Source organism: Macaca fascicularis, chromosome 7, assembly GCF_037993035.2.
Source record: "Macaca fascicularis isolate 582-1 chromosome 7, T2T-MFA8v1.1".
NCBI lineage: Eukaryota > Metazoa > Chordata > Mammalia > Primates > Cercopithecidae > Macaca > Macaca fascicularis.
In genome coordinates, this window is record NC_088381.1 from 84,558,968 (window position 1) to 84,573,549 (window position 14,582).

At 36.0% G+C, this 14,582-nt stretch overlaps 1 protein-coding gene across 27 annotated transcripts in view; it reads left to right on the forward strand.

The window, feature by feature from the left end:
- MEF2A (myocyte enhancer factor 2A) overlaps positions 1–14,582 on the forward strand; it is a 161,225-nt gene that overhangs the window by 96,319 nt on the left and 50,324 nt on the right. For 11 of the 27 annotated variants that reach the window (XM_065548512.1, XM_065548514.1, XM_005560597.4 and 8 more), the window contains one exon: positions 12,566–12,697. In XM_065548512.1, the coding sequence (XP_065404584.1) occupies positions 12,566–12,697 (132 nt within the window). Of the gene's footprint in view, positions 1–12,565; positions 12,913–14,582 lie in introns of all 27 variants that reach the window. The other 16 variants (XM_065548510.1, XM_005560595.4, XM_005560598.4 and 13 more) reach the window with 4 other exon arrangements.

Consider the following 14,582-nt stretch of genomic DNA (forward strand, 5'->3'; position numbering starts at 1 on the left):
CCTTACATTATTTCTGGTGACAAGCTGAGACTACCTGGCTACTCAGTATCCAGCTCCTGGGAGACAGTCCCTCAAAACTGTTGGAATTGGGGGGTGGGGCAGGTAGGGAATCTTACTACCATTTGTTGGGATTTTTACCATCAGACCTAGGAGTATCTTAGAACTGGGTAAGATCTTAGAATTCAGAGAAGCCATGGCCTGAACACCACACACTTCTCACTGAGGAAGATAGGGATAATAAGATCATGGAGGAACTGGAGAGGAATATGAAGACAGTGCCTACAGCCACCACATACACAGTGAACATTATCTCTTCTCGGGGGTTGAAGTTGTTCCTGATTACAGCTCTCTTATCTGTTCTCCCTTTGATTTGCTGACTGATGGATGCCGTCCATTTAACAAATGAGCATAGCATATTGGAAAGAGCACTAGACTTAGATTCTAGTCCCAGTTCTGTCACTTAACAGCTGTATGTTGAGGTGAGGTGGGGGAAGAGTACTTGGATCTCTGGATCACTTTTAACTTTAATATTCTTCTGTATAAGGGTAGGAGATGAACTAGAGGATCACAAAAGTACCATTTAGTTTTCTGTTCAGTGGTGATTTTAACATACTTTTTTGAGCATATATAATCTCAGAATCCTATGCCTCAAAACTTTGATTCATTGGACAGATTTCAAGAAAAATATAATTTAACAAATGTAATAAAGAAAAAATAGAAAAATTGAATAATCTTGTCAAGTTTTCCACAAAACTACAAGTCCAGATGACTTCATAAGCAAATACTAGCAAATTTTTAAGAAGGAAATAATTCCAGTATTTCACAAACCCTTCCAAAGAATAGTAAAAACCAAGAGCTTTCCTTTCCTCATTATCTAAAGTTAGCCTAATCTTGATAGCAAGACCAACTAGGAGAGTTGCAAAGATAATAATCAGAAGCCAGTCTCACTGAACATAAATGTGAAAGTCTTTAGCAAAATATTAGTCTACTTCTTTGTGTTCATATCTTTTTTATAGGAGACTTTTTTTTTTTTTTTTGAAGACAGAGTTTTGCTCGTTGCCCAGGCTGGAGTGCAATGGCGTGATCTCTGCTCTCCCCGACCTCCGCCTGGGAGACATTTTTATTTTCAGAATGACCCATTTTCTCTACTGTTTGGGCATAAAACTAGGCTCTGTATTAGCCTTCCCTGTGGTTAGGAGTGGCCATGTGACTGACCTCTGGCCAAGGAGATGTGAGTGAAAATGAGGCAGGCTGCTTCCAGGCATGACCAGTAAGATACTTCCTACATAATCTTCATACTCTTTCTTCCCTGTTGGGCATACCATGTGCTAAGAATGGGAACCCTGTGGTCCTATATGTGGAACCATAAGATAAATGTCTTTGGGCTCTGACACAGGGGCTCTCACACAGGGCTCACTGAGAATAAGAAACATCCTTCTTGGGCTTTGTATGAATGAGATGAACTTTCATTGTGTTAAGCCACTGAGATTTATGGATTTATCAAAGCATCTAGCATTACTTATACAGAGATTAAATCCAGTAATATGTAGAAGAGATAATATATTATGACTAAGTTGAATGTATCCTAGGAATATAGAGTTATACCATATTCATGGATCAGAAGTCTCAAATTATATGTATCTTTGCCACTTAAGATAATCTCTGTAGAGTTGATGAAATATCAATCAGACTCCCAAGAAATTCTTTTTGAGAGAATTTCAACAACTGATTCTGAAGTTCACAGAGAAAATAGAACAGGAGAAGACACTGAGGAAGAACAAGGTGAGAGGGTTTGCACTACAATATATTGAGACTAATTTTAAAGCTATAAGAATGAACATACAGTGGCAGTGGCACAAATACCAAATGCCAAACATACCAGTGGAATAATAGCTCAGAAACAGAACCATGCATATATTGATACTTAGTATATGATAGAGGTGGCAGAACAAACTCCTTAAGCAGTGGTGTAGGGACAATTGGATATCCATATGGAAAATTCATGAAATTGGACTTACATCAGATTTTATACAAAATTACCTCCAGGATGCTTATAGACCTAAGGCAAAATTATAAAGCTATTTAGAGGATGATATAGGAGAATATCCTCATGATTTTGGAAAGGATTTCTTATATAAGACATAAAAATCGCTATCATATGGATAACTGGAAAGGAAAAAAACTGATAAATTTGACTCTGTTTAAGAACTCTTCATCCAAAGATGAGCGTTTTTTGTTTTTCTTTTAATGCCACATAACGGGAAAATATTTTTACAATGTATAAAATTAGCCAAGGGCTTACACTGACTACTTATAAAATAATTACTATAAAAATAAATAAAGGAACTACTATAAAACAATTATCAAAAGGCAGTAGAAAACTTAGCAAAGTACTTGAATGAATAGGTGCCTCGCAAAAGAGAACATCCACATGGCCAATAGATACGAAATGTGCTTGACTTCATTAGTGGTTGGTATTGCAAATTAAATCCCACAGGTAGGAATGCACATTAATACAATTACTTTAAAAGACAGTTTGGCATCATCTAGTATAGCCAAAGATCCACATATTTTATGAACTAATACTTCTGTTCCTAAGAATACATACTCAAGAGAAATGTGTGCACATTATGCAGTAGACTGTCTACAGAAATGTCCACAGCAGCGTTTTTATAGATTCAAAAGATTGAAGCCTCTCCATTGTCTGTCTACTGTAGAATGGATACAAGTCTTTTTTTTTTTTTTCCCAAGCCATGTAATACAATATTTAGTGAAAATGAACCAGCTATAACTCTGTGTAACTCTATGGAGGAATCTCATAAACAGTGTTAATGAAAGAGGCAAGACTGAATAGTATACTGTGTGTGGTTCCATTTACATGTGTGTGGTACCATTTACATATCATTCACAAATAGGCATAGCAAAGTTATATTTTTAGGGATATGTATATATGTGGTAAACCTATAAAGAAAATCCAGATAATTGTCATCACAAAGTTAGGATGGTATTACCTGTAAAGGTGGGAGGAGAGGGTTATGTGATGAAGGGAGATAGGGAGAGTTCTGGCCTTGGTCTATTTTTTTGACCTGATTGAAATGACTGATGGTCACTTTATAATTATTTGCTGAATTTTCTATAAACTTGTACATACCTTTCCTATTTCACAATTTTTAAAAATTGTTTTTATGTGTTGTCAGAGTAGCTAGAAAGAATAGGTAGTATATGTTTCAAAATTGGAAATAATTATTTACAATGAGGAAAGAGAACTTTTCTCATTTTTAAAATATTCTTGAAATTTAAAAAATTTCTTGAAACTTGAGACATGATTTCTTTTTTCCTTTTTTTTTTTCTTGAGACAGAGTCTTGCTCTGTCACCCAGACTGGAGTGCAGTGGCACGATCTCGGCTCACTGCAACCTCCACCTCCTGGGGTTCAAGCGATTCTCCTGCCTTATCCTCCTGAGTACCTGGGATTACAGGTGTCTGCCACTAAATGCCCAGCTAATTTTTTTGTATTTTGAGTAGAGACAGAATTTCACCATGTTGGCCACGCTGGTTTCAAACTCCCGACCCAAAGTGATCTTCCCGTCTCGGCCTCCCAAAGTGCTAGGATTACAGGCATGAGCCACCGCGCCCGGCCCAAGCCATGATTTCTTTATTTTACAAGCACTTGCTTATACTTGTACTAGATTTACTGACTACTCAGCCAGTATTTATGGAGCATTTACTGCTCAGCTGTGTCACAGCAATGAGGTTTAAGGTGGGTGGTCAAATGTTTTGTGGGTTTATTTAATCGACTTAAATCAGTTAGCTCCTCATTCATTTAAAAACCATGCATTTATACTTTTTGAGTACTTTCAATTCCATAGTTTCACTTGTAAGTGCTATGATTCTATTAGTTTGGAATGGAATTTGGCAATTATAAAGTTGAGCATATGTTAATTTTTTTTTCAGTTCTTGGTAGGCAGGAGTTACCAAGAGCAAGCATGGGCTCTAGCAAATACTCCAGTAGTATAGGCTCTTCTATCCAAAATTTAGTGGCATATGTCAAGATTCCAGAAAATGCCAGTCCCTTGGGATATTTATAAGTTCTTATTTAAGAGCCCATATGCTTTAAATATTTATTTAAACATATTTGGGAAGATAATCCTGATTTATTTACTCTGTAAACAGATGCCAAAGATCATAGTAATGTGCATATGTGCACATATATATATATGCACACATTATATATGTTTGTATAGATATACACACACACACACACACACCGAAATGGACTGCACTTTTAACTCCTGCCTACCAGGAACTGAAAAAACTTTTAACATATACTCAACTTTTAATTGTCAAATTCCATTCCAAACAAATAGAATCACATATATATATTTAAAATTTTAGACACGCTTATTTCCCATGGAAGTTTTTATATATATAAAACTTTTTGTATTTTATATATAAAAGTTTGTATTTAACTATTTTATATATATAACATTTCCATGGAAAATGTGGCTGAAATTTTAAATATGTAATTTCTTGCTGAGTGTTTAACATGAAAGAGCATAAGCTAAAAGAAACCCATTTTAAATGAGTTGCCCTGCCTAATTAGTAATTCATTTTGAAATAAATTTTTTAAGTTTATTATATAAAAGAAAACAACATACTTAGAAAAAGGTCTAAACAGTATTGTTTTGTCTTCTCAAATATCTTTTTTCTTTCTCTTTTCAACTCTTCCCTTAATCCTTTCCATCTCTTGTTTCACCAAGAGGCTTAGTACATAAACCAGAAAATGAGAGGCAGATGTACAGGGTCAGCCAAGTGCTAGCATATACCCAGAATTCTGTACATGTTTCCTTGAATTTGAAAGAGAAGGTTGCTAGTACTCTATAAGTAGAATGACAGGACATATGACTTAAAAGATTTTTGTTGGGTAGATACCATTATTTCAATCAGTTATCTTTGACCAACAGTAGTAATTAATCATCACTTCTAAGTTTGAGACTCTTTTTTTTTTTTGAGATGGAGTCTCGCTCTGTCGCCCAGGCTGGAGTGCAGTGGCCGGATCTCAGCTCACTGCAAGCTCCGCCTCCTGGGTTCGGGCCATTTTCCTGTCTTAGCCTCCTGAGTAGCTGGGACTACAGGCGCCCGCCACCTCGCCCGGCTAGTTTTTTGTATTTTTTAGTAGAGACGGGGTTTCACCGTGTTAGCCAGGATGGTCTCGATCTCCTGACCTAGTGATCCGCCCGTCTCGGCCTCCCAAAGTGCTGGGATTACAGGCTTGAGCCACCGCGCCCAGCCGAGTTTGAGACTCTTTATGAATTCTAGGTTGTGGAGGTACTAGCCAGACTTATTTTGAGAAATATGTGACTTGGATAAAGAGACTGATAGTGTGTTACCTAAAGGATCACTGACAGTTTTCTTCCTTGTGCTTCTTTGATTATAAGGGATAGAAACCCACTTAAAGTGGCTCCAATTAAAGAAAATTTATTGAAAGGATTTAGACAGATAGCACTCAAAGGCAGGAGGCAGGAGTATCTGGCTTCCTGAAGGCCTGACACCAGGAACTCCATATTAAGGGCTCCATGGTCTCTCATCTCTGCCACCAAGGTTGGTTTGCAAGATAGCTCTCCTTGCAGGCACAACTGATAATCTTCATGTAAAAATAAATTGATTTAAAACAGGTGAGAAATTCAGAATGGTATTGAGGGGAACTGTATTGGTAACAGTTTATGGAACAGATAGAATGGAGAGAGAGAGAAAAGTGGAAAAAAGAAGAGTCTAGACATAAGATAGTGCAGGCTTGAGTAAGTATGGGGACAGTAGAAAGGGAAATAATATACAAAATTTGGTATTCCATGTGAATGTAGAGAGAGAATAAAGGGAATAAGGTCGACTAGGTTGGTAAGTCTAAAGGACAGACCTGTTTAATAAAAGATAATGAATTCTATCTTGGCTAAGTTGAAATAGAAATGTTAGTAAAATATCCAAATGAAAGTGTGCAGCAGGTAGTTGGGATTATAAGTCTTCCAGGTTGCAGATTAGATTTGAACAAAGGCATAAACATTCCTGTCGTAAAATTATCAAATGAACATATTAGAGATTTTATTTGATTCATTAGTGAATGAGGGAACAATAAGATCATAAACAGAGGAGAACTCAAAATATAATACATGTATAGTTAAAGAATGCAGGAGCAAATTTATAAATAGAAACAAAAGTGGTCAGCATCCACAGGGTGACAATCAGTGGTATTTCATAGGAAACAATTTCTGCAAACGAGAATTATTTGTAGCTACTACAAGTTTTCTGTAAATTAACTAATGTCCATCTCTGTAGTGTTGTAAAATAGCCTCATCAAAGAAACAGACGTGGATATAACTAACCTAAATGGAGGTTCTAACCAGGGCACTCACTAAATTTCAGGCCTTCACTGTTTTTCCTTAAATTGGTATGGAAATTTTAAACTCAAGAGCCTCCCTACTATTTGGAGTGTTTGGTCAGCAGTAGATAGAAAGAAAAACAAGCAGTGGAGAAAGGATTCCCTATTTAATAAATGGTGTTGGGAAAACTAGCTAGCCATATGCAGAAAGCTGAAACTGGATCCCTTCCTTACACCCTTATACAAAAATTAACTCAAGATGGATTAAAGACTTAAACATAAGACCTAAAGCCATAAAAACTGTAGAAGAAAATCTAGGCAGTACTATTCAGGACGTAGGCATGGGCAAAGATTTCATGACTAAAACACCAAAAGCAATGGCAACAAAAGCCAAAATAGACAAGTAGAATCTGATTAAACTAAAGAGCTTCTGCACAGCAAAAGAAACTATCAGAGTGAACAGGCAACCTACAGAATGGGAGAAAATTTTTGTGATCTGTCCATCTGACAAAGGGCTAATATCCAGAATCTACAAAGAACTTGAATTTACCCAAAAAAAAAAAAAAAAAAAATCAAACAGTGGGTGAGGGATATGAACAGACACTGCTCAAAAGAAGACATTTATGCAGCCAGCAGACATATGAGAAAAAGTTCATCATCACTGGTCATTAGAGAAATGCAAATCAAAACCACCATGCGATACCATCTCACGCCAGTTAGAATGGTGGTCATTAAAAAGTCAGGAAACAACAGATGCTGGAGAGGATGTGGATAAATAGGAACACTTTTATACTGTTGGTGGGAGTGTAAATTAGTTCAACCATGGTGGAAGACAGTGGTGATACCTCAAGGATCTAGAACTAGAAATACCATTTGACCCAGCAATCCCATTACTGAGTATATACCTAAAGGATTATAAATCATTCTGCTATAAAGACATATGCACACATATGTTTATTGCGGCACTGTTCACAATAGCAAAGACTTGGAACCAACCCAAATGCCCATCAGTGATAGACTGGATAAAGAAAACGTGGCACATATACACCATGGAATACTATGCAGCCATAAAAAAAATGAGTTCATGTCCTTTGCAAGGACGTGGATGACACTGGAAACCATCATTCCCAGCAAACTAACACAAAAACAGAAAACCAAACACTGCATGTTCTCACTCATAAGTGGGAGTTGAACAATGACAACACGTGGACACAGGGAGCGGAACATCACACACTGGGGCTTGTCAGGGGGTGGGGGGCTAGTCTAGGGATAGCATTAGGAGAAATACCTAATGCAGATGACGGGTTGATGGATGCAGCAAACCACCATGGCACATGTATACCTATATAACGATCCTGCACGTTCTGCACATGTACCCCAGAACTTAAAGTGTAATACTAATAAAAAAAAGATCAGCAAATAAAAAAACAAAAACAAAAGAAGTCTTTTAAAGTTCCTCTTCCTTTAGGTAAAACTGGTTTAATTAATACTAGACAACGAAGCAAAACCTTCTCTTTTAAGTTCAATTTGGGCATTTGCAACACAGAAATAGTGTGGATATCATGTAGGGATTCCTTTTTCCTGGAAATATTTTTAGGCAGTATGCCCTCCTCTCTTCCTCCACCAACTTGAATTTCATTTTAGGTCTTAGTAGCTTCCGATGGAAAGGAAGGTTGTGGGGTTTGCTGTTTTAGACAGTTAACATTCTTAATGCTGTAATATAAATAAGAATTTATGAATTATCACAAGAAGATTTTGAAGATGAATATTGAAAGGCCACAGGCCCTGTCTTGTCGTATTTCCTTGATACTTGATATTATAACAAATTAATATAGATTAATCAAATATTTTTTAAAAAATTTAAAGAACAGCATACTACTTCTTCCTTTTAAAAACCAATACTTGCTCCAATAATAAGTTCTATTGAGGGTTACTAGGAATCTCTTTTCCTGAATTTAGGTCTGAAATCAGTGAGTTGGGTGGTAAGTGGTAACATAATTTCGTTTTTTGGTTTTTGTGGGGGTTTTTTTTATTTTTTATTTTTTGAGACGGAGTCTCCCTCTGTCACCCAGGCTGGAGTGCAGTGGCACTATCTTGGCTCATGGCAAGCTCTGCCTCCTGGGTTCACACCATTCTCCTGCCTCAGCCTCCTGAGTAGCTGGGACTACAGGCGCCCACCACCATGCCCAGCTAGCTTTGTTTTTGTATTTTTAGTAGAGACGGGGTTTCACCATGTTAGCCAAGATGATCTTGATCTCCTGACGCTGTGATCCGCCCGCCTCGGCATCCCAAAGTGCTGGGATTACAGGCATGAGCCACCGCGCCCGGCCGTAACATAGTTTTTTATAAAGGTGATTATGACTGTCAGACAGATATCCAAGTGAACATGAGTCAAAGATTTTAAGTCATTTATTAGTGAGGGAGCCTGAAAAAAATGTTGCCTTGGTAAATTCAAAGATCAAACAAATATATAAGCCCACCAAGAAGGCCAAATGAATTTGCTTCATAAATACAAAAACTGGCTCTTCCACAGTGGAGGGAAGAAGTCAGTTGAACTTCCACCAGATGAAATTTATTTGCACATCTACAAACACAAATTATTTGCTTTACTCTCAGTTTTCTACAAATTATCTTCTGTTCATAGAGTTGTAAATAGCTCAAAAACCAAGGCACAAACCCCATAGAATCAGATAACTTGGAATGTGCTCTAAACAATACATAGCTTTTAAAGATATTTAGTTTTTTGGGGTTCATTTAAAAATATTTCACTATGCTTACATAACTAATGTTGAAAGGTAAATGTTAGCTAAGTTTATTACTTAAATCTTGCATTTTCTACCATAAATGACAATATACAGAAAGTACCTGAATTGGCCCAGGTCACAAAAAAACTGTTAAAATCATAATGGAATTTAACTTTGTTGTGACATAAATGGAAAAATGGACATAAATAGAAAAATGATTGTTTCTAATAAGTGCTTAACTGACCCTCCAAAAATACTGTCTTCTATAGAAGTGAACTGATGAAAAAAATAAGTGTGTTAATGTTAGGATTTTATTTAAGTAATCTTGCCAATTGGGAACTTTGAATTAGTTTGGAACATGTACAGAACGGGGTGCATCCAATCGGCTTAAATTGATTAATAATTACTGATTAAATTGATCTTTATAGCAGTCTGTAATGTATGTTTTAGAATACATTTCTTTAAGAAAAGCAATTGGGATCAGTCAACTTAAATGGGTACACACCATTGAAATTTGAAATTATTTTGGCACAGTTCAGTTTTCTCCTTAAGTTTGTCGGAATGGCATAGAAAAACTCACATTATTTACAAGAAATAAAGTATCTTTGAAGTTCTATTTACTTTAGAATGGATTATGATAATGACTAGTGATAGCTATAGAGAGTACACAGTACTGGCACTCCTGATGCATTTTTCTACTTTATGAGGAATAAGCAGATCTCTCATAGTGGTAACCTTTCACACTGTGTTTTCCTCGTTGAGCAAGTGTCTGTATTGTGACTAACTTGTGCGTGAGAAGACTGAAGCTGGCCTTGTTCATATGTACCTTGCCTGGCCTTCTTAATAGATTATGGCATTCCACTTGTTAATACCAGTGGCACAGGAGAAACTTCTACTGTTGTGCTATTTGGTAATGTGAAGACAGAAAAAGTCTTTTTATGGTAGTTGGGTCCTCAAAACAACTCTTCATGTTTTAGTGATAAGAAGACACAAGTTGCCTATTAAACAGAGATACATTAGCTTATTATCTGCAAAGCTGATAGAGCCTCTTAAATTCTCTCGTGGTGACAGAAACCCCATCTGAAGTGAAGGCTTGCAGAGCTGGAGATACCAGAGCACTTTCCTTCTTCATAAATACAAGTAGGGTTAACCCTACTCTTTACTCTTGTAGAATAAAAATTTCTGTAGTTATTGAACAAAAGCTGTCTTTTTTTTTCTCTGGCAATTAAAATATGATCAAAGAGATATACACTTGGTGATTGCCATTTGTGAAAATTTCAGTGATAAGCATTACTGCTTACTAAGAAGAGCAAGACTGAATTAACTAGTCTTAAAATAGATGAAAGTTGAGGGGAAATATCAGAGATTGAGGAGTAGAATAAATCAACAACTTTGTGATAAGATCTGTGTGTAGGCACCTACTATATTTGTTCTGTTTCTAGTGCTGTGTAGGTTTTAAGAGTTCAATGTGTTCCAGTGTTCTGAGTGTCTACGTTTTCACTGCCCATAGCTACTTGGAAAGATTTGGCAAGTAAACTTGCTACCATGGTTGGGGGGGATAAATGCCTTTATCCTTTAGTGTTCCCAACAACAGGACCTTTTATGGCCAAGCACACATAAAAGTCCATGTGATTACTTAGGCTCATAGAGCCTAGTGCCATGGAGAAAATGTTGGAGAAATAGATGTTGTGTTTGCTATATGCACATGCTAAGTAATTTAATAAGCTAACGTATCTATACTAATGATTGCTTATGATTGTTCATGAAAAATTTTTAAAAATCAAATGGAATAAAGTGAATTTTAAAAATAGTTTGACTTTGGAGAAACTAAGAAAAAAATTATTGAATCTTAATGTACTGTTTATATTCCACTTCATTCAAGAAAAAGGGAGTAAAATAAACATCCATAATTTTTGCTAATCATATTTTAAAGGATACTAAGATCTGCTATGAAATAATTAAAAATATCTTTAGGTCTAATTTAATCATTTATTGACGAACTTCTCTGGGACTAGTTCAGTGATCAAGCTTTGTTTCCTAATAGAGCTCTGTTAGTTAGGCTTACTTGGAAATTTTAACTTCCTAATCCTTCTCTGCAGTTGGCCAGAAAATTAAGAAGTCTCAGCCATTTCAGTGTTGAACCCTGTAACTCTACTTTAAGACCCACCAGGATTTTTAAAAAAAGAAGAAGGAAAGAAATTAGACATTCTGAAAGTAAAGGAATATTCTGTATATCTTCAAGCTCTTGGTTTTTAATTTATTTTTTTAAGTACCGGGCAAGTTATTTCATGATGACTTTAAGTTAAAAATCAGAAAACCAACTGTTTTTTGCATTATACTTACCCCAAAGTAAGTAAAAAAAAAAGTCAGTATAATCCAGGAGATATTTTTAATGGCACTCAAGAAAATTCTCCAGAAAGGGCTGGGCACGGTGGCTTACGCCTGTAATACCTGCACTTTGGGAGGCCGAGGTGGGCAGATCATAAGGTCAGGAGATCAAGACCATCCTGGCTAACATGGTAAAACCCCGTCTCTACTAAAACTACAAAAAAAATTAGCTGGGCATGGTGGTGGGCACCTATAATCCCAGCTACTTGGGAGACTGAGGCAGGAGAATGGCATGAACCTGGGAGGCGGAGCTTGCAGAAAGCCGAGATTGTGCTACTGCACTCCAGCCTGGGTGACAGAGCGAGACTGCATCTCAGAAAAAAACAAAGAAGAGAAAATTCTCCAGAAAGTCAAATCAGTGGATTAAATCAAACCATGAAATACACTCTGAATAACTTTTGAGTGCAAATTTTAAAAGTATGTAAAGTCACTAATAATTTGTACATTCTACATAGGAAAGAGTCATTGCAGACATAAGTAATTATCAAGTTTGAACTTTTATATTTCAAAGTTATACAGGAAAGTGAATAATAGGAATGAAATTATTGGGATATTGTGCTGATTCTTTCTGTTGAGTAAAGTAAACTCTGATAGGCAGAAAGGAAGAGTACGTGAAGTTGCTGAAATGTTCAGTTTATAAAGATGCGATAACCTCTCAAAGTATCATTTTTATGAATTTCTATTTTAGTTCTTTCATGCATTGGTTATATTGGATAAATTGATCATAGAATTTTAAATTGATAAATTGATCAGGCTTTAATCAGATTTGAGTTTTAACTGTCAGAGCAGTGAGTAATTTAGTATTTTAAGAAGTTTTGAAAGGAAGAATCCAAACAAGTAAATATTCCTTTTCTCTTAACGTACAACGAGAGGATTAATTTTACTTATATATAATGTTTATCTTATTTGAAGAAGTAAGTACATTTGTGATAATTTAGAAACCGTTTCAGTGGCTCTTGTATAATTCAGTTCATTCCGTCTGTGCTCTCTTAATAAATTTTACAGAAAAACTCATGGCAAGTTAGCATTATTTGTGTGTGAATTTTCCAATTGTATTTCAGACTTTAAGAAAGAAAGGCCTTAATGGTTGTGAGAGCCCTGATGCTGACGATTACTTTGAGCACAGTCCACTCTCGGAGGACAGATTCAGCAAACTAAATGAAGATAGTGATTTTATTTTCAAACGAGGCCCTGTAAGTACTTTTACTTTACCTCTACTTTTTATTTGTTGATCCTTTTTGTTAACTTCATTATTTAGGCTCTGAACAAGAAGGAACACAGAGGGTGCGACAGCCCAGACCCTGATACTTCATATGTGCTAACTCCACATACAGAAGAAAAATATAAAAAAATTAATGAGGAATTTGATAATATGATGCGGAATCATAAAATCGCAGTGAGTACTAAAGTATGGTTTGTGCTTTTATCTTGTGCATGAAGAGATTGACCAAACATCTTGTTGCTTATTTTTATAGTGGGTGATGACAACAATAAGTAGAAGGGAAGAAAGGCATTTTATTAGTATTTTTTATAAAACTTTAAAAATTATTGAAATCTTATACATGTTCAGTATCTTAAATGTAGAAGTGAAGAGAAAACATGCCGATCCAGACTTTGCTACCTCTTACCCCAGTACCTTTGGATAGGGCACCTAAACATCTTGAATTCTTTCGTCATCTATAAAGTGAGTTGGCTCTCATGATTTTTAAGGTATCTTCCAGCATTAAAATTCTATGATTTATATTGTAGAGTATGTATAACTTTCCCTCTACTCCCATGACTTAAAAACATTTATGTTCTTAAATAGATCTTGAGAAAGCAAAGTGTATGGTAGTTAGGATTGTTGCAAAACTTGTTTCTTTCCCTAAATTATTTTCAATTATTTTGTATAGTTGCCGTAATAGTAGAGCTAAGCTTACTGCTTTGCAGTTTGTTAATGTCCCCAAATCACTTAGCAACAATACCACCAAATTTTGTTCTTTTTTTATGCTGTAGATACTAAGGAAGAGCAGCTTGGCTTAATTTTAATTTAAGGCAACAATGTTCTTAAACTGATTGCAGAGCAAATAGTGACTTTACAGTTTCTGTATACTCATTCATCTAACCATAGTGAAAGAGTGTTTTTCTTTGAGCTCATGCTCCTAGACTTGATAGTTCTTCAAAGAATTCTCACTGGAAGCTCCATTGGCAAGAGCTACTTAAAACAGTTATTTTGTATCTAATTTCCTAATTCTGTGTATATAGGTCAGCCTCCCTTGAACAAATTAGTTTCAATGCTGATATTTATTTTATCAGAGTTAATTCTCTCAAAACTGTGCCCTAAAGTATGCACGATGGATCATATCTTCAGAGTAGTCCTGTACTACAGGTTGAGTGTCCCTTATCGGAAATACTTGGGACTAGAAGTGTTTCAGATTTGGGATTTTTTTCAAAATTTGGAATATTTGCATATGTATAATATCTTGGGGATGGGACCCAAGTCTAAACATTAAATTTATTAATGTTTCATACATACCTTATACTCATGGACTGAAGGAAGTTTTAGATAATATTTTTCATAATTTTGTACATGAAACAAAGTTTGTGTACATGGAACCATCAGAAAGCAAAGATGTTGCTGTCTCAGCTACCCATGTCATAGGTCTTGGCCCCATGTGGAACATCATGGGGAACCTGCTGTCAGCATGTGTAGCCTACACATGTGCCATTTTATTACCCTTTGTGGATATGTTTGCGTGAGGGAATCTGAGTGGGCACAGAAAAGATATATTGAAGCTGATGGGAGACTGGAAGGTCCTTTTCCCCTTGGAGACACTGAATAAACAGTGTATTGTATGCCTGCATTTCCACACATCAGGTGTGGAATTCTCTATGGCATCATGTTGGTGCTTAAAAAGTTTTGGATTTTGGATTTTCAGATTAGGGATGCTCAACCTGTATAAGAAGCCAGCTCACACAAAAAAAAGACTTTAAGGAGTTACTTTTGGGCAAATACCATTATTATTCTTAAAAACAATACAGTAGCAAATGAAGGGATGTTGTTGACCTTGCAGTTAATGTTAAAGCTGCAAAGATATT